At 32.3% G+C, this 23,481-nt stretch overlaps 3 protein-coding genes across 7 annotated transcripts; 2 read left to right on the forward strand and 1 right to left on the reverse strand.

The window, feature by feature from the left end:
• The first annotated feature begins 14,544 nt into the window (after positions 1–14,544).
• Positions 14,545–15,811, forward strand: LOC122537670 (transmembrane protein 147). Its single transcript, XM_043671042.1, has 4 exons — positions 14,545–14,737; positions 14,921–15,059; positions 15,147–15,368; positions 15,450–15,811. The coding sequence occupies exons 1-4, from the start codon at positions 14,661–14,663 to the stop codon at positions 15,699–15,701; spliced, it is 690 nt and encodes a 229-aa protein (XP_043526977.1). The 5' UTR covers positions 14,545–14,660; the 3' UTR covers positions 15,702–15,811.
• Positions 15,812–16,063: 252 nt separating this feature from the next.
• LOC122537663 (DDB1- and CUL4-associated factor 8-like) lies at positions 16,064–21,618 on the reverse strand. 4 transcript variants are annotated; one of them, XM_043671029.1, is made up of 14 exons: positions 21,496–21,618; positions 20,481–20,728; positions 19,037–19,459; positions 18,774–18,962; positions 18,618–18,707; positions 18,216–18,490; positions 18,004–18,147; positions 17,665–17,888; positions 17,425–17,593; positions 17,182–17,344; positions 16,986–17,116; positions 16,793–16,930; positions 16,604–16,723; positions 16,064–16,529 (listed from the first exon to the last, which is right to left on the reverse strand). In XM_043671029.1, exons 3-14 carry the CDS (start codon positions 19,353–19,355, stop codon positions 16,371–16,373), a joined length of 2,121 nt encoding a protein of 706 aa, XP_043526964.1. In that variant the 5' UTR covers positions 19,356–19,459; positions 20,481–20,728; positions 21,496–21,618; the 3' UTR covers positions 16,064–16,370. The 4 variants fall into 4 exon arrangements, with proteins under 4 accessions (XP_043526964.1, XP_043526966.1, XP_043526965.1 ...); XM_043671031.1 differs by lacking the exon at positions 21,496–21,618 and having other exon boundaries at positions 16,613–16,723; positions 20,481–20,809; XM_043671030.1 differs by lacking the exon at positions 21,496–21,618 and having other exon boundaries at positions 19,037–19,382; positions 20,481–20,806.
• LOC122537668 (acylglycerol kinase, mitochondrial) lies at positions 21,571–23,458 on the forward strand. 2 transcript variants are annotated; one of them, XM_043671039.1, is made up of 8 exons: positions 21,571–21,709; positions 21,805–21,924; positions 22,002–22,392; positions 22,470–22,585; positions 22,672–22,844; positions 22,910–23,053; positions 23,131–23,249; positions 23,318–23,458. In XM_043671039.1, the coding sequence occupies exons 1-8, from the start codon at positions 21,678–21,680 to the stop codon at positions 23,429–23,431; spliced, it is 1,209 nt and encodes a 402-aa protein (XP_043526974.1). In that variant the 5' UTR covers positions 21,571–21,677; the 3' UTR covers positions 23,432–23,458. The 2 variants fall into 2 exon arrangements, with proteins under 2 accessions (XP_043526974.1, XP_043526973.1); XM_043671038.1 differs by having other exon boundaries at positions 21,586–21,725.
• Positions 23,459–23,481: the final 23 nt, after the last annotated feature.

Below are 23,481 nucleotides of genomic sequence, written 5' to 3' on the forward strand. Positions count from 1 at the left end.
ATTAATCGTGCAAAGAATTTTATAATAAAATCTAATTAAATATTAATAAATATTACGTAATTAAATAATAATATATATTACATAATAAATAATAATAATTAATATTAATTATTATTATTTATCATGTATAAATAATAATAAATATTACATATTAAATAATAATAAATATTACATAATTAAATAATAATCAAATATATTTAATTAATATTGTATTTACTCTAATTTCAAAGTGACGAAGCGTTAAATAACCAGCAAACCACACTCAATGAACAGTACAAAGTTTTAAGATTCTGTGAAAATGTAAAGAAAATTCCCCGTGAAATCAGCCTATTCACTCGAGATTTTCTCTATTTTGTTCCCCCTCCACGTCGAGCATAGTGGAAAAGGGCACTAGTTTATTCGTGGTGGCCCCAATTCGATGGACGAATGTATAAGGAGAGCAATAATTTCCTAGGGGTCGGCTGTCCTTCTCGTTTCTTTTTCCCGCGCCACGAACGAAGAACCATTCGATCGAGGCTTGGGGTCATTTTATGGGATCTGGCACGGATCAGAGGCACGAATCTATTCCGGTTTTTCTGAATGCTAAGCCACGCCGTGTCTTCGTCCCGTTTCTGCTCTTTGCATTCGTTTGGCCTGTGCGAAGGGACGCGAGGGCGGACCTCGTGTCCCTGAATAAATATATATAGGCTGATTAGCCCTGCTTGGCTTCGATCATGCGTTCCTTCCCTTTATTTGCTTCCTTTGCATCCAGGGAAGATCGGTGACGTCACTAATCAGCACCTGCTTCGGATCGTTTCCGAATATCTTGAGAGACTGTGCAACTTTAATATTTTGATAATATTTCGACGACTAAAAGTAATTTTTCTTCCATCTCCGTAGTTGTATAAATTCTTCCCATCATGATAAATTATTACTGTTACAGCCCTGGTCATTGAATTGGGATTACTCAAAGTTTTCAACGCTCCACGTGTTTTTAATAAAATTCACAGGTTCGAACTACGAACTTTCTTAACTTTTAGATTATTGCACGTTATATTAGGTACATAACATGATGGTATGACATCAAAGAAATCCATTTCTCCTTCATAGCAGAAAAGCTATTAATGTACATACATGAGCATAATACCGCGTGTAAGTACTACACTTGTACGACACGTATGCATCTATAATAATTACTAAATCACGTTCAAACTCACCAGTTTTACTGAGATCTTGCAAGATATTGAAACTTATAAATTTATTCAATTCTTATTCGATTCAGACCGAAGACTGTCCAGTCCAACGATCCAACCCATTCCTCCAATTTTCACAGCCAGATCCTCCAATTTTCACGGGCCATTGTCGAATCGTACGAAACAGGGGAGGAAGAAGATCGCAGAAGCGAGACAAGGTCCACGGGGATGAGTCCTTCGGGACTGATTTCACAAACAAATGCCGACGATTGAATGCTGGCATGTCGCAAGATGGATCGCTCTCTTTGAATCACAGATTACCCGCTGCCTTCCTTCCACTTCGTCCTGCGGCCCTCCTCCTTCGGCAGCTCGCAACTGCCGTTTCCAACTGCCCTCTTCCTCCGGAGAGACGGCTCGCCTCCTCCTTTTCTTGCTCCACCTCTCTTTCGAGGCGCCTCTCCACCTTCGCTTCGCTGATACGGACCAAGAAGCCAGGAGAGAGAGAGAGAGAGAGAAAGGCCCATTCGAAACTGGCAGCACCGGCAATTTGCCACATGCTTACGTTCGCTTGCCTCTCCTTTCTCCTTCGAAGAGGAGTCTACGTCAACGACAGCCGAATCCGCCGCGAAACTCGGACGCGATCTCGACGAACGGTGACGTTCAAGCATTAATCAGGAGAATCTATTCTATATAGTACGAAGTACTATAGAGTTTCGTAGTGTGATCTTAGAGTAGCATTTGCTCCAGAAACTACGGAGGAAAATTATTAAAGAGTAAAATTAAATTAAATTAAAAATTGAAAAAGGAAAATTAAAGAAATTGTGGGTAATTAACCTGTTAATTATGAACAAATTTGCTAGCAATTTTATCAAAAAGATAAAAGGTCTAGTTGATATCGAAAAATACTACTAAAAATGAGCCTCTCGTACAAACATCTTGACAATTTTTGACCCATTAAAGCACTTCGATTTCTTGAAATTTCATTGTAGAAGTACCAATTTGACTTGAATAAATCCAAGGATATTATATGTATTTATTGGAAGAATTTGTTATATTTCATGATCAATTAGATTTCAGGATCAGTGATATCTAATGTCCTTCTTAGAAAATTTCCAACATGTGACGAAGTCGCGCACTAAAACACGAATTCGATAAGCGAACGACCGAGTCAAAGGTCACGAGCGTGTACGTGCGATTCCGAGGAGGGTGAATCGAGGTGAACAATAAAAATTAAAGGAACCGGCCGAGGAGACGCGGAGGAAACAGAGGGGTGGAAAAACGGGCTGACCAGAGTGAAATGAACTGTAAAGCGGAATGCACAGACTGTAAAGCTCGTCGTCGCGGAAATCCATGAGCTTGGGAGAACGAAGGAAGAGAAGAAGAAGAAAAAAAAAGAACACCGAGAGAAAGAAAGGAAAGAGGGGGTGGTAGGGGCACCCTCTAGATCCCGACGACTTTTCGTTGGTCGATGATCTTTAAATTAAGTGCACCGGCTTATGACGCCCGTGTAAAGTCTTCTCCGAGTGGATTTTCGCGAACGGGGGAGGCCGCAGGAAAAAAAAAAGGACTCTCGAAACGCGTGGCGAATGCGACCTGACGAGCAACCCCCTCGGCGAAATGAATCAAACGCACCCTCACGATGCAGGACATACATTAGACTGACACGCTTGGCACGGGCCATTTGGAATGCTGACTATTCCCGCAGAAAGAGAAAAATATATATAATGTATATAAAAATACACATATATATATAAAAACTTTATATATATATATATATATTTATATTTATATATATGTGTATGAAGAAAAAAAGAAGGAAGGAAATAATTCTCGAACAACAATTTGCAATATTATAGATGGAAAAGAGTTTATATATATTTTACGATAGACCTTTGAACGTTATAGTATGTATTGCAGCATGCATTGACATATATCTATTTAGTACGTGATTATCAATCGAAATATAATACAAACTAAAAAAATAAGTTACAATATAGAAACGAAATAAAATTCACTTTTTTAGTGGGAATCATGAAATGATAAAAATTTTAACAAATGGTTATATTCTTGTTACTACTAAAGAAATACGTAAATTAATAACTAATGATTATTCATAAAAATTGTTCTTTAGTGCGTCTGCTCTTCTTGCTTTTTATAGCATCTTTTACGACGGAAATTTGCACGATTCTTCAATACTTTATTCGGGATCTACGTATGACATAAAAAATCAAGAGAACGAAGCATCACTGTTAAAAAAGTAATGGCTGATGATGACCGCGTAGAGGGGGAGGAATATTCCTGGTGGATTCATAAAAAAAAGAGAAAAAGCAAGAAGTGCTCGAATCACCCCTGAAAAATAACAGGAAACCAGGGCGCAAGATCGCGCCATACGGCCGTGAAAGCGTTCAGCGTTAAAAAATCATGAGGGTGTCGTTTCCCTCCCCCATCCTGGCTTTGAATCGTCTCGGATACGATGTATTTTTCGAGTCCTCCATCACGATCGTGACTCGTGGAACTTCAGTCTGAAAATTCCGTCTCCGAATTCAGAAACTAAATTATCCGTTACGAGTAACCTTAAGTTTGAAAATATTTGTTGGTAAAGGAAAAAAAAGAAGCAAAAGTCTGAGCATGAAAGTGCAAAAGGTTAAGGGATTCCGGCTGGCCAGGGAACTTCGTCGCGATGTTTTCGTTCAGGGGGTGCGCCATCGTAGATGGCAACATAATCCTCGATAGAGGGCCATGACACATGGGGACACGGGGAACATCTTATCTTCATATTACACACGCGTGACGGTTCTCAACTCGCAATATTTATGTGTTATATATTTACCCAAATATATTTCTTCATAAAAATTGGATAATACGTCTATGTATAGCTTTATAATATATAATACATTTACGTTCAAACTTACTCCAATCATAGACAAATTATTAGCTGTAATAGCTCATTTAACTTACATAATAAAGAAAGTGAACGTTGCATAATGAACATGACAAGGCATTGGTAATTTTATCAAAACATCTGTGTCTATAATTTAAGATTCATAGTCCAATTTTTTCGATTCACAATTTTAATTATACATTAGCATGATTAAAACGAAAGAACATGTACAAATAAGTTTCTAAGGGAGGTTCGAAGTGTAAGAAGTCTCGCTTTAATCCTAAAACGAAAGTTCTTCTAACGACCTCGACAAATTCTTTTGCAACGGAGAACTCGCGGCCGGATTTTCGCGAAATCGGGGATTCTATTACTTCAAAAGTGTAGCGTTGGTGAGCAAACAAGTTCCTCAAAAGGGATGATTCCTCGCGCGGATCACGCGTGCACAATCGAAAGAGCGGACGAACACGCGCACCCACACGTAGACTTTTGGTGTTCACGTTTCAGGACGATTTCAATGACCGGAGGATGGTTTATGAGCCGTAACCTTCCTGTCCAACCTTCCACCCTCTCCTACCCAACTGAAGAAGTATCCTTGGCACTGAGTAACGTGACTCAATCCCCCTGTAAACTCGATGCAATATATTAGGGTTAGGTTTCGCGAAGAAGAAACTATCAATGCATGTATTCTGCAGCACTTTCAGATTTGTTCCCTAGCAATAATAAAAAAACGACAAAGATGACAAGGATGGCTGTCATCGACAGAGTTCTATTTTTTTTAATTATACTGGAATTAAAACAAATAAAAATCCTAATCATGGTCTAACAATATATATAAAGATGACAATATATTTCAAGATCTTTGATTATTTTACCATACAGTGGTTGAATAGAAGAAAGTTGATGACAGCCAAAATTGACGACCTGAACAGCAAATAACACCAGATTAAGATCAGAAATCTTATAAAATGGAATTACATTTAATAAGAATAATGAAATTATTAGTGTAGAGGTGTATTTCACCATTTATTTTACCGTTCTGTATTTATAAACGCAAGCAACCAGAAAATTTGTGAACAAAAGGGAAAGATTTCCACGCGCGAAGTTTCACAGTGAAACGGCTCGTGATAAAGAAATTAGGGTACCAGGGAGTGGCGATAACGTACGAGCCTTTTTCCTCCCTTCTTTCCTTCGATTTCCAGCATTGCCGGTATTCAGGGTTTCACGTATTCTCCGAATTGATCGGGCCAAGGGGTTTCGCCCGTCCAGACGCTGGGGTTGGCAACTTTGAAGGATATTTTTTATTCATGTGACGTGTTTGAGGGCGCGGAAAAAACACATTCTCCCGATCGGAAGGCCGAAGATCGGAATCGAGGAATCGTATGTATGTCCTTCCATCCTGCGAGACCTTCAATTTTAAAATCCCCTCTGGTTCAGAGCCTATATATGTATTCGTCCGCCTTTCCATCTCGATTTCTCGAGTCTCCGTTGAGAATTTTGATGAATTAACAATCATGCTCGCTGGCAAACGGAGGGACGTATCGCGTTGCTTTAATTTTGTTGTCTCTCCTTTCTTTTACAACGAAATATCAATTTCGAGGCATTAATCGAATCGGCTTGGGAACCGAACTTCCGTGTAATCTCCCAACAAATATTTTCCTCGAAACTAATTTTTCGTCACCAAAACACATTCGGTACAAATCTACGATGTATTGGACATTTTTTCCATCTCTGTGTTAAGAAAAGAATTGAAGAATTCGCAAGGCCATTGAAATTCCGGCGTTTAAGGGAACGAGAGAGAAACGTTTGAGGAGAAAGCTCTCCTACTAATTGGCCGGCTCAAAATCGAAGGGAAGGAAAGTTCAGGAAAGTTGCGAGACACGACGGTATTCCCGCGGGATATCAACGAAATTCTTCGGATCGAGCTTCTTTCAAATATTTAGCAGCAATATCCAATTTCGCCTTGCGCACCCGCGCGTTCCATTCAGGAACGACTCGTCGACCTTGTTGTTCGTTCGATTGAACGCTGTTCGTTCACCAGATAATTACAAGTTCCTTTGGAACAAGAAAAAAAAAAGGAATTTAACAAAAGGATGTCCAAAACCAAAAGTTAAAATCACACTTAAACTTCAAAATTTTCAAAATTGAATTGACGAATGGTTCTTTTCAATTGGATGCTGGCTTGAAAATTAAAGAGCTACGAATTATCAATTTATCATCTTGTTCTTTTTGAACTTTTAATAAATCAATTAAGTACTTCCCGGAAAAACGAGATTGAAATTTCTTTACTTTGCGAGTGAAAAAGTTAAAAACGACCGAGTTTGTTAACAATTATTCTCTGAAATTTCGGAACCGAGACTTGAGGATCAAAATACTTTAAATAATCTCTTCAATCTCTTCCCTTACCTACAAATGAAAAAGTTGTATAGAGCTCGATTCTCAGAAACTATTGGCAAATTAATCGAAACTCGAAACTTTCTAATTTCCTTTGTTCCACGACTTATTAACTCCTCGTTGTTTCTCTCCGCTGCTACAGTTAGATTGATGTAAGTTCACGAAAAGGTGAGGATATCAATGACGAGACGTATTATGGCTCGTCAGTTTACGAGTGACAAGCCTACCGGCCCTAGTCCGGGGCTAAATGGAACTTCTAAATGGATAAGATGTAAGAGTTAACACAGCAGCGAGAGGAAGAATTAGGTGTCTGATGTATGAGACGCCGTCATCCGGTCCCGAGTTCTTCCGACAAGCGCAAGCCGTGGCTGTCCGTAAATGAAAGAGACATTTTCCTCGCGGAAAATCGGCTTCGAAAACACGATTAATCTTGCCACGGCCAGCCAGTAGGTAAAGCTGAATTTTTCTGTAATTACCGCACCGGTCAGTTGGAAATTCTCCGTTTCTTTCGCCGACTTCTGCTCCATCTGAACGGCAATCTAATTCCGTGGGAAGGGAAACGTTCCAGAAACAAGGGGTGGGTGTACTCGGAGACAAAAGATTAAGCTCGCGATCATAATGGAAGTTTATATACAATTTTCACTCACTTGATTGGAATTCCAATGTTCTACTCTACAATATTCTAAAATTACTAATCTGATTTCAACTTCAAATTCGTAAACCAGAAAGATTCAAACAGGTATTCGTTCAGTGCAAGGATTAACAACGACTGAAGTATAAAATTTATATCAATGAAATTAATATGTAGAGAACAAAAAAAAAAAAACTTCGTAACAGAGAATTTCCACGAAAAATTACAAAAATTTCTCATTTTTTAGCCATTTTTTCTCTTTCTCTTGTACAATCGTCGTTTCAAGGAGGAGTCGTCATATCTCTTTCCCAACGTTCGCTAACTTTGCAGATTCGATCTCGCGATGCCAACGAGCAAACGTACCCGGGTCGAGAGGTGAAGAGGGATGGATGGTAGGGTGATGCATGTCCCTTGTACCACGGGGTGACGAACGAAGAGTGGGGAGAGCCGAGAACGTGATCCCGTGACTGATCCGTGAAAGCGTGAAAGGGTTTCCACCCCTTTTTCCACCCCTTTATCCACTCTGCGAGAACACGGGGGTGTCGCGAGGCAACGATCAATCACTCCGCGCCACCGTCCACCGATGCACCCCTTTCCTAACGTCGACTAACGTACCTCCTCGTGTCTCTCCCTTCGATCTCCTCGCCACTGTACTACTATCCACATAAAGGGTTCCTCCGATATGGCCAAACGAACATCCCACCTTGTCCACAAACACAACCCCCCCCCTTTCTACACCATCCTGATCCATCCACATCGTTCGAGGTGGTTGTTTAACGTTGCCTCGATGAACTTCGCGTTCTTTTTTCTTTGTTTTCAGACGTTCGAATCGTCCAGTGCAATACGCTGGATTTCAGAGGAAGATTGATCGTCGGGAAAGCTTCCGTTTCTCTCTCGTTCTCCGCATTCGTTCATCCGTACTATCGGGGATGTAAATAACCGCGTATAATAAGTATTACATCCGACTGTATGATTTTTACTGATTTCTCAGTTTCGTTAAACATGTATGTAACTAACGTTCAACTCTCGAGAAACGAATGACTTGCCTTCGTGAGTTTATTTTAAATTATTCAAAGTAATGACATAGAAAAAGGTAGAATTTAGTATTGCCAACGTCGTTAGTTTTGCGTTCATTAATTTATGGATTATTGGCAATTATTAACTTTCAACAGGATATCATTGTACCACTAAACAAAACCACGAAAACTTAAGATTCAAATTACTCAGTTTCCTAAATTTTTCATTTATTTCGATCCTGCTACCTAAAGTTTATAATCAACAATGTAAAATATAAAACTAGAACGAAATTCTTAAATACAAAGTATAAAATTGTAAGTCTAAATTTAAATAGCAATATCAAATATAAAATAATATAATATCGTCGCTCTGTAACTCGACGATATTAGTCGAACCAAAAAAAAATGAAACGATTGAAAGAATTTCCTACTAAAAATCTCGTCACTGACTTTTGCTATGCGTAAAGGAACAGATCAATAACTATAAGTCTCTAAAAATAAGATAAGATCACATGACGTTAGGTAACTTATCGTTGCGTTTGAGAATCACATGTTACTATACCGGTTATTAGAGAATTAAAAATAAGATTCTAGAATTAAGAAAGATGTGATGGCAGAGGTGCAAATATCACGACAAGAAGTTGTCTAAAAATACGAGAAAATTCCGGCCAACACACGTGTGTGACGAACAATCGCCATTCTGGAGAACATCACGCACGTTCGTCCGTGTTTCACAGGGTAGACACTCAGTGGCTCGCGTTTTCTATCGAGGTGGTGCTAATGGCGAAGGCGGTGAAAGAGAAAGAGGAGAATCCGGTACAAGGGAGAAAAAGGGGAAAGAAAGGTGAACGATTAAGAACCGTGAGTAAACGGCCACGCACTGGAAATTGGCGTTGGGTCAAGATACATTCAATGCCGGTTTTACGGTTCGCATCCGTGTCGGGGGATACTAAAACTAATGTATTCATGAGATAATTATTTCTTGCATTCATTACGCGGCTGTAAAGTTTTTATTGGCCCGGGGCACTGGTTCGCGAAGCACGGTTCACCCTTACAAAGTAGAAGTAGCACCGTCCAGAATGGACCATCGCCTATCGTTATTCCTTCGTTCTTATTCTCCCTCCCTTCGTTTACGACACACATTTAAGGACAGTCCTTAGAACGCGAATCACACGGTCGTATCGATAACCGGCGTATGCGATATCTTCGCTGCTAAAAGCATTCTTTAGTAATATTTAACGATAGACCGTGAAAGTTTAATGCCCGTGGCGAGCAATCGACCGGTGAAGAGGAGCAGCATTATTTGCTTTCACCTGGAATTTTATAATTTATTCATTACGCTGATGATACGACGCAGTTAACTTTTTGACTGTCTAGTTCGTACTAGAGCGTCGTACGGATAATCTAAGATACTTGAAATAATTAGTTTATTCTTAGTAGATGTTCAAAGAAAATAACAATATATTATTTGGAATAAAATAGACATATAAACATATAATGAATTATTTCCAAATAATTCCTCTTGTTTCAATTCGATCCGATCATTCAAACGAAATAACGAATATTATTTGTTTTGTGAACTCTCCCTTGAACTCTGATTTTTACTTTCTATTTTTATTCATTTACTTGACAAGGTTATAGATCTTCTTTAATTCTTTTGCTACCAGTTAAGTTCTGTTCTTTTCAAACGGTTGAAAGCTTGTTATCTACAATTTTCTAGCATAAAACGAGCAGAACGAATGTTTTGTCACACGCTCGAAACATTCGCGGATCAGTATCTTCTTCACCTTTCGACGTACATATATATGTAACACTACAGAACAAGTAAAGAGAAACAGGAGAAACGGGGTAGCAAGGCGGTGTCCCAGAAGAACGAAGACGCCGGCCGAATATCAACGAGGATGCCATCGTACATGATAAAAGACGTTATTCCTTCCGGTACCGATCCCGGAAAGGGGAAGATACATCAACTCATGTGTCATATAAAAATGTGTTTATGCGTGGTGCACTAGGAATGAAAAGATGGTGGGCCAGCGAACAAAAATGTTCCAGATGTTGTCGGAATAAACGAATTACATTTTATTTCTTTCCCATCGAATCTCGGAGAATAAAAAAAAGTCAAATGATAAATAAAATAAAAAAATAAAATCGTTATTCAATTGTTATATTATATTTGGATATGATACATCATGTTTGTATTCTGTGTAATTAATGATATATCTTGTGCCCGTTAAATATGTTAAAATAAATCAGATGCTCACTGAATTTTGAGAAACTGTGCAACGCTTCTTTTATTTTATTATTTTGTAAACGTTCGAACGAAATCTAAGCAAAACTTACATTTTATATAAGAAAATTATATATGTAAAATTTTCTTTATTGGCAAACGCGGAGGGATTAGAAATAAATTTAAAAAGTATACGAAAAAATATGTAAGGAAATAACGTGAATTGGCTCAAATATTCGATAATTCTTAGAACAGATAGACAACAAAGAAAAATCGAGTGAGAAGAGAAATGAAGGGGGGGAAAGGCACGGGATGGCGCGTGGAAGAATGGAGTTGACGGAACGAGTTGTGAGACCAGGAAGCGGAAACGAACCTCATCGTTATACACCGCCATGACGTCGTTCCCGAAAGAATCGTGAATTTACTAAAGAAATCTAGAAGGAGATAGCTTGCTTCGAGATACAGCAATAAAATACGAAAGTACACGAACGATAAAAAGAAAAGTGTAGATTTATACAAAAAAGTATATCTCTAAGAAAGGGAGAGGGAAAGAAGGGCACAAAGGAAAAAGAAGAACGATCGATGCAAAGGGATGCAGAGACGTCGGGATTTGGGATTTTCGCACGTGTTTCCAGCCCCGTCCGCGCGATTCCTGTAATCCCAGGTGGCTATTCCCCCCTCGAAGAGAGCTACACTCGAGATTTCTTTTCTCTGTGTAAAAGGAAACGGAATTGAAATCGGCTTTCGGAAATTGCGTGGTCCTGCCTCTCCCCGGAGAGAGAAATGCAAACACGGCTTTGCTGAACGCGGCAAACGGGGAAAAAAAATGAGGACGATATCGTGTGGATTTATAAGGATACACGGCAAAGGAGGAATAGAGTTAATCTCTCGACTTTGAACCGAGAATGTAAATCGTCTTCTTCTTTCAAATCTTCTATAAATACAATCTCTTTATCCAAGCCGTAAAAAAAAAAACTTATGCGAACAACAATCTAGATCTTACTCGCGTCTTAAGAGACAAATTTTTGTAAATTAGTTTAATTTAGTTAAATTAATGATTTTACTATTAATGGGAGAAAATGTTATTTAAATTGAAGATAGTGATATAGCACTGGTGGATTTCGGTGATAATTAAGTTATAAAGAATATTCGTTTCGTAGAATATCAGCAGATATCCGTAACATTTATAATAGTTTATAGAAAGAACAAATTTACAAAAAATTTGGAAATCAATAAATCATAGATCATTTTAACGCTATAACGTTACCAATGATATTAATATTATATCATATGATTCTCAAGGTAACTTATGGCATGACTGTGGCGTCACGTAATTTTTACTGTTTAGCAAAATATATCATAAGTTTAAATATATACGTTTTTTATTTATTTAGATATTTATTACTTCCTACAAATTTGTACATAGTTCTGGTTGTTTTTTTACATAACAAAACTGTTTATACGTAATACAAATTAGAATTTATAAATTTTTAGTAGAATTAATAGAACTCGTTCATTGGTAAATATTACTGTTAAAGTAGCCAACTATTATAATGTTAATAAAATTATTATCTTTTACGTTAATTTTCGTTCATTTGAATTTCATTTATTTGTAGATTATACACATAAGAGCCCTCCTACGAGTACTCATAGAATTATAATAAAAATATCTAAAATTACCTACAATTAATAATAAATAATTACCACAGACCACAGACGATATACGAATAGACATTGCCACAGACGAGGTATATGAATAAACATTGCATACAATGTATTTTTTCGACCACGATTTTCTGTGTCTTATTATTTTCGTGTCACATCCTGTCGTACCGATTCAGGCAGTTTTGCACCGCAGCACTACTAGTGATGAGAATTAAAATCAAAAAATATGGACAATGTTGTCACATCTGCTTCGGATGTATTAAAGAAATATTTCTATATTTCTTGTTTAGAAATATTTATATTTCTTGCTTATAAAGTTATATTGTATGGTGTAAATTATTTCTTGCAGATAGTTTCCTAAAAAAAATTTCGAAGTCACTTCTTAAGACAAATTTAATGACTTGCATACTAAGTCATTTGTTGTTATAACTCGTTAAAAATTAATAAATAATTGTTTAAACTTCAGACTTTACACACTAGGGGCGCTGTGATCCAAAACTTATCTAAATCGGTACAATAGGATGTGACATGAAAATAATACATCCCATGAGCAAGATGCAAATTTCATTGCATGTAAATCTATGCACATGTTTGTATAATTATATACACAACTATTGTAACATGCAATATTGAAATAGAAATGAAACTAAAATGGTTACATAAACACATTAATAAAAATAATCTTTTTACTTATAAATACATAAACTTACCAATTCTCAATTTTGTTTTTATTGGAAATCTTGAGATCACTGACATTTATTTTTAAACAATAATTTATGCATAATGATTAAATTTGATCAATATATTTACAAATGTAAGTATTTATTTAGTAATATAATCATAATGACATTAAAGAAAACATTATTGCATAAAAAGTATAAAAAATAGAATAAACAAAAAGGAAAAAGAAAGATATGACTAATATCACTTATCTTACTTATTTAAATAAATATATGTCTAAAAAAAATAAATTACTCAGTATTTATTGAGGCATAGAAATACTATTATATTATACAATCATACTTATATTGAAACTTCTGAACATTTTTTATTCTTATTTAATTTCTGATTTTATATACACTAGAAATATATATGTAAGTAAATGCTACATTTAAACAGAATGCACAATTATAATTACACTAATATGTATATTATTATTATGTTTAAACATAACACATCATCACAGATAATTGTCACTTTTCTATTCCAAACTTAATGGAAGTCTGAACTAAACTGATCTCTCCTCCTGCACTTGTAATGGAGAACAGCAACCCTAGGACTCAACACATCCCAGAACAGCCCTGACCAATCATACAGAATACCCATCCCTTGGAGACGTCAGGAAGGGAGGACTGCTTCTGCGACACAGTCTGTGACGTTTTGCAGACAGAGCATGCTCCAGTGGAATATTCTAAATCTCACACCGAAAGGGGTGTGCCCTACTGATTTCACATGGAAAAAAGGGAAGGGAGTGTGTCTACCATCAACAATGTTCAAAGGGGTAGATATGTTTTAAAAAGGAAAGAAGGAAACGTTGGGGAAAGGAAAAGATGGAGCATGCTCCGTTACACAACATTTCAAATCCTATAGCTAAAGGGGTGTGTCCTCTAAATTCTAACCACACAAGAGGAGAAATTGTCAAATTCATAATATAATCTGAATTAAATTTTGCTTTTGTTTTCATATAGCTTCTAATTTTTTCATGAAAATATACTTGTATGTTTTTGTATACCTCTATGCCATTACATTGAAATTAATCATAGAAAAAGAATAAAAAAAATTAAAAATATTGGAAACTCATAGTCAATATCTTTCCAGCTGCAACACCCTTTTTTAGCAGCTACCCCTTTTTTTAGGAATAAAAGGGGTGACTGGTACCCCTTTCAAAGGGGTTAAAATATAGGGGATGATTTGAAGAAAAAAATATTTGTGCCATGGATAGCAATGTAGTACACGCACATTGCGAACAATTCTTATCAAATATTTATAAAATAAATATTTTACATTTTAAAAATTATCGAAATTATATGAATAATGTAATATAAATAATGTATTTTCGTATTTCATCGATTTATAAATATACAGACTTATTAATCCATGATTTATTTGTAAAATTATTAACAAATAGAATAGTCATTATTTTTTTTAAATATTTAGAAATGAAAATAGAAAATGAAAAAATAACCTCATTCAGAGCAAACTAACCTAAAAATTAAAAACATCATAGATAAAATAAACGTAAGAGAATCATTATTTTGAATAAATATTATAGGAATAAAACAAACTGAAAGATATAAAATATAACATACCTAAAAGAAATTATTTATTTTCTTAATACCAGCATTGCAATCTTTTCATTTTCATTATAGATTACAAATGATAAAGTTTTAAAACTTAAAAAATAGATACATACACATAATCATAGTTTATTTTAAAAACAACAAAATATTCATAACAAATCTGCTTTTTATTTTATAAAAAATACAGTAGTTTTCCTTATCAACATACTCATTTCATATATAGACGTATGTAATACAGACGAGGTATAGTCGTTGTGTATATCTGTGGTCTATGCTATGGTGTATACAATCTCATTTGATACTTATCGTTCGTGTATGAATCGTCTGCTGCATGATGAATGATATTTAAATTAAATTGACGTAATATTACTAAAAAAATGACATTGTATCATTTCGGAAATTGCTTAGCTTTAGTTTATGTTCCATATTATCTTACTTATAAATATTCTGGCTTGTAAGTAACTTTTTAACTTTTTGTAACCTATTTGTAATTATTTGGTCATTATTTCTGAAATTATTTTTAGTTAATTTATTATAGTTAATAATATTATAATTGTAATATATTTTAATTATAATTGAATTCCTGGTGCTCTATCATATAAATAACATATTTAAAAATATGTATATAAATTTTCAGGTCAGAATATGGTGCATTTTGGAAATGTATTCAAGCTGGAGGCATTTATATATTTACACAATTAGTCAAAATGTTAGCACTTGCTACTTTTTTCCCTACAGCAGATAATGTTGGAGGTGAAGGCTTTGATTTAATTGGCGTATGTATTTATATCTTTAATTGACTTGTATTTATTACTACAAATGTATCACTAATTATTTTATATAATATATAATAAATTTTATAGGAATTTTTAAAATCTTCAATTGATTTAGCTGACTTAGTAGGAATTCTATTAGTATTAAATAATATACCTGGTAAAGGGCATGCAAAAGTTCTAACTGCTGGAGTTGGATGGGCTGGAGCCGAAGTATTACTTACTAGGTTTCTTCTGTTATGGGTAGGAGCAAGAGGTGCAGAATTTGATTGGAAATACATTCAAAAAAGTCTTGAATCTAACATAAATTTAGTAAGTCATATTATACTACTATTTTTGTTAATAACTTGCAAGAAAATTTTTATTAAAAATTTCATTTTCCATAAATATTAGGTACAACATATAACTACAGCAACGCTTGTATGGTTATGGTCACGACATGATTTAAAACGAAGTTTGGTACCAATAGTAGTTGGTATGCTCATACTTACAGTTTATAGGCCACTTATTTTAGATTTTTTCTTAGTAGTTTTTCTAACTGGTCCATGGTCAGCTCTTGTTGTTAAAGCTGCTACTACTTTTATCATGGGTATTACAACATTATATATGTATGCTGGTCTTGCTCATTCCATAGGCATCTTTTGAACAATATGTATATTTATATTTATATTTTTAAAAATCAATAGTTCAATCCATTTCTTTATTTCTTTATAATGTGTATTACTATACAAAATAAATCTTATTTTATTAATAAATTATGTAATAAATTCTTTTATTAATTTTATATAACACAATAAATTGTACCAATGACGATATTATGCATAGAAACAATCCTTTATTTTCTTTTATGTTACATTCTGATATTTAAATTTTGTTTTCTTCCCACAATTTTCAAAACGCAATTTATCTTGCAAAAATCACTAAAATATTATTCTCAATTATTATTGAACTTATAAATAACAAAGGCAAGAATGTAAATTTGGATACATTCGCTTATTTTTTTAGTTAATTTTTCGAAGAAGACAAAATTGTAACTATGTTGTTACTAGAAAGAGAACTATATTAGTTTTCATTTTCATCTATTTTACATACTTTTAGTGACTCTTTATACATATTCAACGCACCTTAACTTTCATAATTATAATAAATTATACATATCACTTGTATTATCAAAGTACTAAATTATTATTAAATCAAATTTTTTAAAATTTAAATTTATCTCTTCATGATAATTACTCATTTTTAATAACATTATTCAAAGACATAGTATAAATATTAATGTACAAAACGTAAAATAGTAGTCCGTTTTAATACCTAAGATGGAGGACATTGCAATCTTCTAAACCCATCTCCTTCTGATTGACTATCACTGTGATGAGAAGAATCATCATCCGAAGAATCATCAATATTATCATCATCGTCATCATCATCATCCTGATTTTGATCATTAGAACCTCGACGTGCGTTTAAATTCTACATCAAATTAATTAAATAAATTTATATAGAATATTGTATTTTTAATCGTTAATTTACTAATCAATACATACTAATCTTACTCTTTCCGTATGACGAATATGTCTTAATAATATCCAAAACATTTGACTATCGAATGCATCAGATTCAGTATGAGTATCTTGTGCCCTATTCATTGCATTAGATGTAACACACTGAAATAAAATAAAAATAATATGATACATATTATGTTTACTACGACAATTTTCATAAATTACACATACTTTTTCTATTAAGGGTATACTTTCTACTGTTCGAAGCGAAGGCGGATCTTCGCAAGAAGGTGCCCAAACTTTCACATCACAATCAAGTCCACTTGTGGCAAGAATAGGAATATGTGGATGAGGTTCTAAACAATTTACCTATACGACAAAGTGTTATTAAGCTTTATCATTACATTTTCAATAGATTACATACCACTCCTTGTTCATCTCCAGGCATCCAATTTACGATTGCTTCAGTATGTTTATCCCAGATAAATATATTTCCACAATCTGATCCAGATATAACAAATTCACTTTTTGGGCCAAAGAAATTAACTCCCTTCACTACGAAATAGAAAATATAAATTTTCATTTTATATTTACAAAATTTATCAAACAATAATATATACCAGTAGCATTGTTTCTATGGCCTTCATATTTATGAGCAAAATCTCCAGGTTGTGGTGATATTGCATCAAATAAATATATGTCTTCGTCGTTATAAGATGCAAGAACTTCAGTTCCATCATAATTGTATAAAGCACATGTTATATGTACATGTTTCTTCTCAGTCTATAATTCACGAAAATTAAATTAAATTGCAAAGTAGTATATAATTTTGTTTTTAACTATATAAAATTTTAAAAATATACCAAATGTTTAGGACATAATTCATGCATTGGCTTAGACACATTTCGCCGATCGTATATTCTAACCCATTGAGATCGACCAGCAACACAAAATTCATTGCTCTTAAGAGGATTACAATGAACACTGTACAATTGTACATGGAAAGAGCCAGAGTCTCTTACTACAAGCAACCTATACAATCAAATTGTTTCTATATATTATGACAACATATTTTTTATAAAAACATGCTTAAAAAAACATACTTCGTTGGTTTTTCTTCCCTAATATCTATAGATAGAACTTTTGCATCTTCACCAACAGAAACAATAACATGTGGTGTATCCGGATGAAGTGCAAGTTTGTGAGTTGGCGCATTGTGCGTAGCTAATTTTCGTGATGCACCACGTCTAATATCTAATAAACGTACTTGTCCATCACGAGCACAAGTAGCCATTAAATTTTCTTCATCAAATGGCAACCATTTAGCCTAAAAAATTGCAATGATATATATTTCTATAATTATATAAAAATAAATAAAATAAAATACAAAAATATGTTTTAAGAATAAAAGTTCATTGCAAAATATATTTAATTATACATACTTGAAACATATTACTTCTATGACCACTAGCAAAAGAATGATGTTTTTTTCCTATTGCCCAATCCCATATAACTACATATAAATCATCAGAACCACTGGCCAATAAATTTCCAGTTTTATTAAAATTTAAGGTATTAACACAGCCCTGTAAAAATTATATAAAAATTGGATTCTAATTTCTTAAGTATAGAATTTAAAACATAAGATGTGTACCTCATGTTCTTTAAGTTTGTACATAAGTTCAAAGTGTTCTACGACGTGTAAGGAGCCATAATATCTACGTTGAAATGATGGATTGATGCCCATTTCACGGTGAAGAAGTTCTGGTACTACAAACCAAGTTGGCTTTGGTCTTTTTTTCTTCAAACAAGCAGGAGTATCTGGCTCTGACTCTTCTGATTCCTCTTCACTGGATGTTTGTTCAGTATCAAAATTTGAATCATTTGACAAGGGAGACTCAAATCCTGTCAATCGTCTCAAATCCTGTTCTGTGACATTTGGTAAAAGAAATTCTTCTAATTGTACAAATACCAACTCTGACATTATTTCTATTAATGTTTAATGATAAAAATAAATCTTATAAAATAAAAATAGTGAACTTAACAATATATATACCTGCATCTTCAGCATGTGAACTATCATTATCAATTTCTAGTCCTTCTTCATGATTCTTTGTTTCCCTAAGAGCTGCAGCTTCTTCATTTTCTACATTTAAATACAATGTAGTATCAAAATTTTTTAAATGTTATATATCTCTTTTCAACCATTTACCTGGTCTCATTTCAACATCTTCAGTAATTTCTTCACTACAACTATCCTTAGGCTCCTTTACTAATTGTGCATTATCTATTTTATTTTCAGATTTTGATTTATTACAAACATTTTCATTTAACTTTTGATGTTTACTTGACTCTTTATTAGAATTATTACTATCATCACAATTATCATCATTTACTTGAGCTATAAGTTAAAATCAATAAATATAAAGTAAATTATGAACTCTGATGTAAGTTGCTAAAATATTATTACAATACCTTTTGAAATACTTCTTTTACACTTATTTTGATTGCTAGAAGGAGAATTTGGTTCAATATCATTTGATGAAGTTGAAGTATTGTCCTGTGAGGTGGTTGCTTCTGGCAATGTTGCAGAATTAAAAATAGAAAATGATGTTTCTCTTAAAGAGTCTTCATTCTGATTGTTTTCGAATGTATTCTTTTTATTACCACCACATTTGTTATCAATCAAAGATTCAACAAGTTGTACTTTTACTTCATTTGCTTCGTTATTAGATGTAGATAATTCAATGTTATCTACTTCTTTACACACTTTATGATAATTATTAGAATCCATCTTTTACTATCACCAAATTAAGGTCTTCTGTATAATAAATGTTTCGCTTGTACTTTACATTTATCAGTATATATATATATATATATATTATAATTTAACTTTACCTGTAATATAAACTTACATAAATATTGTATTTAACTTAATACATTTATACACAATGTAATCATTATGATGATATAACCAACTAAAAATATATAATATAACCAACATAATAAGTAGGAACTGTAAATTAAATAATTAGAGAATAAATGAATGGAAATACAGTGAAATTGTTTTTATTTCATACTTTATTCTCCAAAATATTAATTTTAAAATATGCTAAATGTGCATGCACTCAAATAAAAATTAATTTCTGGATTAGTAATTATTTTTTATACAACTAGAATTTTAAAAGTAATTTAAAAAAAAATTAATCTTGTTAGTTGATTCAAAACTATAACCAATGTGAATTCATTAATGACTTCAACATGATTCATGCTGAAAAGTATTTTATAATTTTTTATGTTATTAAAGTTTTCAATATTTTTTAAGTTTACTGTTAATCTTCTACATAAAATTTTATGTAAAGATCATTCAAGTACATGCATATGCACATTTAGAGTTTCTTTTAAACCAATTTTCTCAAAAACTCTATGTCTAATTAATTTTAATATAAATTTTACCTAATATTCAATTGTATCACGACAATCATACCTTGTACATTGATATTTAATGATACATGAATAATGATTAACACTTAAAAACGAAAACAATTTTTAAGAAAAGATCTTAAGATTGGATATTTCAAGAATAAATAAATTATATATTCAAGTTGCTACAATTATACTATCTTAATTTTACACACAGATACAGTAATGCATGGTATGAATAAAGTATTTAAAATACCAATAGTTTAATCCACGTAAAATTATATCCTATCTAATGCATCATTAATTATTCTGTTATTAAACAAATTTTCTAAGATACATGATCTTCTTAATATAACATAGGACATAAAACATATGCAACATTTGCAAAATATTAGAGTAGGCACAATATAAGCATTAGATTTAGCTAATGCGTTTTAGAAAATACAGTTAACTATACATCGACAAGTGATAAAATTAAAATAATAATTGCACTGACCTGTCATCCATATAAACATGATATTATTTTTACACATATCTAAATGTACAAATAAAAAATTCACACATTTACGTATTACATAAATTTACTATTGGTGCCCTTTTTTTTCTTTTTTTTTTTCTTTTTTTTTTAATGAAATTAACTGATAAAATGGCTGATACTTATGAAGGTGGTTTATTGTTAGCTTATAGCAGTGCTATTGAGCTTAAGTTTTGAAGCTTGAACGGCTTCATCCACTGCGCTTAATACTGCGATACATTCGAGTGTATATTAACATAAACTTATTGTCTACTGTCTACCGTCTTCTATTTGAGAAATGAAATACAAAGAAAAAGAGAATTTATAATATCCCTATTGATCTATATCTGAAATTTTTCTATTTTACGATAGCACATAGAGCGGACAAATTCACATAAAGAGTCTTTCCTCTGAACAAATAAATTACATCTATGATCAATCTAATGATAAAAAATAATTAAATTGTATAATGAAACAATTTTTGTGATTTCAAGATCATAGATAGAGCAATTATAAAATTTGTATATTTTCTTTACATTTACGATAATATAAAATTTAAATATTACATCAAATTAGATTATATTATCTTACCGTTTGTTAGCAATAAAGAGGGATAAATTAAAAAATAATAATTTCACTCAAACTAATAATATTTGTTAATATTCTACATGTGAAATTTAAAACAATTTGCAATTGTAAACTGTACAAAACACGTGTACACTCCATTTAATTGTACACTGTACAAAACACGATTACACTCCATTTAATTTGTATAATACACACATTTGATAATAACCGCGTGGTTAAAAGAATTGAAAATTGAAAAGTTTTTAAACAAATTTTCATAAATTTAAAAACTTTTTGAAGTGTGAGTTTTAAAATGTCATGTTTCACAAATTTCCAACAGACATGTGTATTATTAAAATTGAAATTATCTTATTACAGATGATAGAAATTAAGTTTTATGTAAAATGAAAAAAATACGAACTTTATTTACCTTAAATAATCTTCTTTGTACACTTTTGAAGTTTTTAATCGTTTTCAAATGTTATTTATAATGATATATGAAGTACAGCTTTATTAAGGTTATGTTATTGAAAATATAAGTGTTTGAAAAATGGCCAAAATATTGAATTTTTTGCGAACTATAAGAAATAATTGGAAAAAATCTCTTGTGGGATGTGCAGCTGTATCATATGGATTTTCATATAGTAAGGAAGTATACGAGTAAGATATAACTTTAATCTTATAATTGGTAACTACATTTTATTATTGAGGTGATATTGAAAAATGATAATATTTTCAGTGTTAATCAATTAATGAGACAACATTGTGAAAATATATCACAATATGGCGATCTTCCACTTTCAACAAATATAAAACCACGTCATGTTACTGTTATTTTAAATCCAGCTGCTAAAAAAGGGTTTGATTAAATTCAATTTCAGAATTAGCAATCTATTTATGATTTAATTCTTAATTAACTCTTATTATTACTTGTAGGAAAGCTAAAAAATTATTTGAGAAATATTGTGAGCCACTTTTGCATTTAGCTGGAATTGCTGTAACTATAATACAGACAGAGTCACAAAATGATGCTCGTAAAATCATAATGAATCTAAATACTCCTACTGATGCTATTATAGTTGCAGGAGGTGATGGTACTTTATCTGATGTTTTAACTGGATTAGTGAGGAAATATGATCTCAATCTTAACTCAGTTAAACAATGTCCTATTGGTATTTTACCATTGGGACAAACAAACAGAATTGCAAAATCTTTATATCATGAGTATGATGATTTGTCTGATATAAAACAAATGATAGAGGCAACAATGGCAATCATACATGAGGAATGTAAAATGATGGATATGATTGAAGTTAAACCTATTGAAGTATGTTTCTGTTATATACATAGCAAATTTGCAATTTTCTTATTAATTTTAAATCTTATATTGTTTTATAATTAAAGGATAATTGTGAAGAACCAGTAAAACCGATTTATGCCATGGGAGCAGTTGAATGGGGTGCATGGAAAGATGCAAATGCTTCTGCTAATAAATATTGGTACTGGGGATTTTTAAGAAAGTATATATATTTTTACTTTAATACTTTGGAGCCTGTATAATATTTGCATTAATTTAAATTTATATTATCTAATATTTATTGTTTAGATATGTGACTTATATATTTAATGGTCCTAAAGAAAATTTAAACAAATATTGCGATGCAATATTAAAATATACACTTCCTTGTGAAGGTTGTTCTCGTTGTAGTCAAAATTTAATTTCCAACTTAAATACAAGGTGGTGGCATGTATTTCTACCAAGAAGTACTATTACTAGAGGTATATACTATTATACAAAATACATATAATATCTCAAAGTAATTACAGAATGCTATACTTTTTAGATAGTATTGATTTTAGTAAAAGAATAAATGAAAAATGTGATATTCTTCATGAACTACCTGTATCAACTTGTGAATTGTATGTAGAAACTTCTAATATAGACAAGACAAAAGTTGAATTATCGCCATCTTTAAAAGTGAAAATTGGTAATTAGATAAATATATAATAAAATATAAATATTTGGAAAAATAATTACTCATGAAAAATTATTTTTATTGTATAGGTCCAGAGGATGTTAATTATTTTTCCTTTGTGTCTAAAGGTTGGAAAAAAGAACAAAATAATAAATCACTATGTAATCAAGTAGTGGAAGCAAAAAAAATTGAATTAATTCCACAAAAGGTAAAATTTTATTGTTTGAATTTTCAAAATTTTAATTATTTAATTTCTGTATGTTAATTTATTTATAGGTTGATAAAAACTATACATTATATATCGATAATGAAGAGTATGAACTAAAATCGGTTGAAATTAAATTGCTTTCACGAGCAGTAAAAGTATTTTGTTCTCAATTGAACAGTTAACAAAAAATATATATGATGTAAATAAAATTGAAAATATCTATTTATTTGTT

The sequence above is a fragment of the Frieseomelitta varia genome, unplaced genomic scaffold, assembly GCF_011392965.1.
Source record: "Frieseomelitta varia isolate USP_RPSP 00005682 unplaced genomic scaffold, Fvar_1.2 scaffold_923, whole genome shotgun sequence".
NCBI lineage: Eukaryota > Metazoa > Arthropoda > Insecta > Hymenoptera > Apidae > Frieseomelitta > Frieseomelitta varia.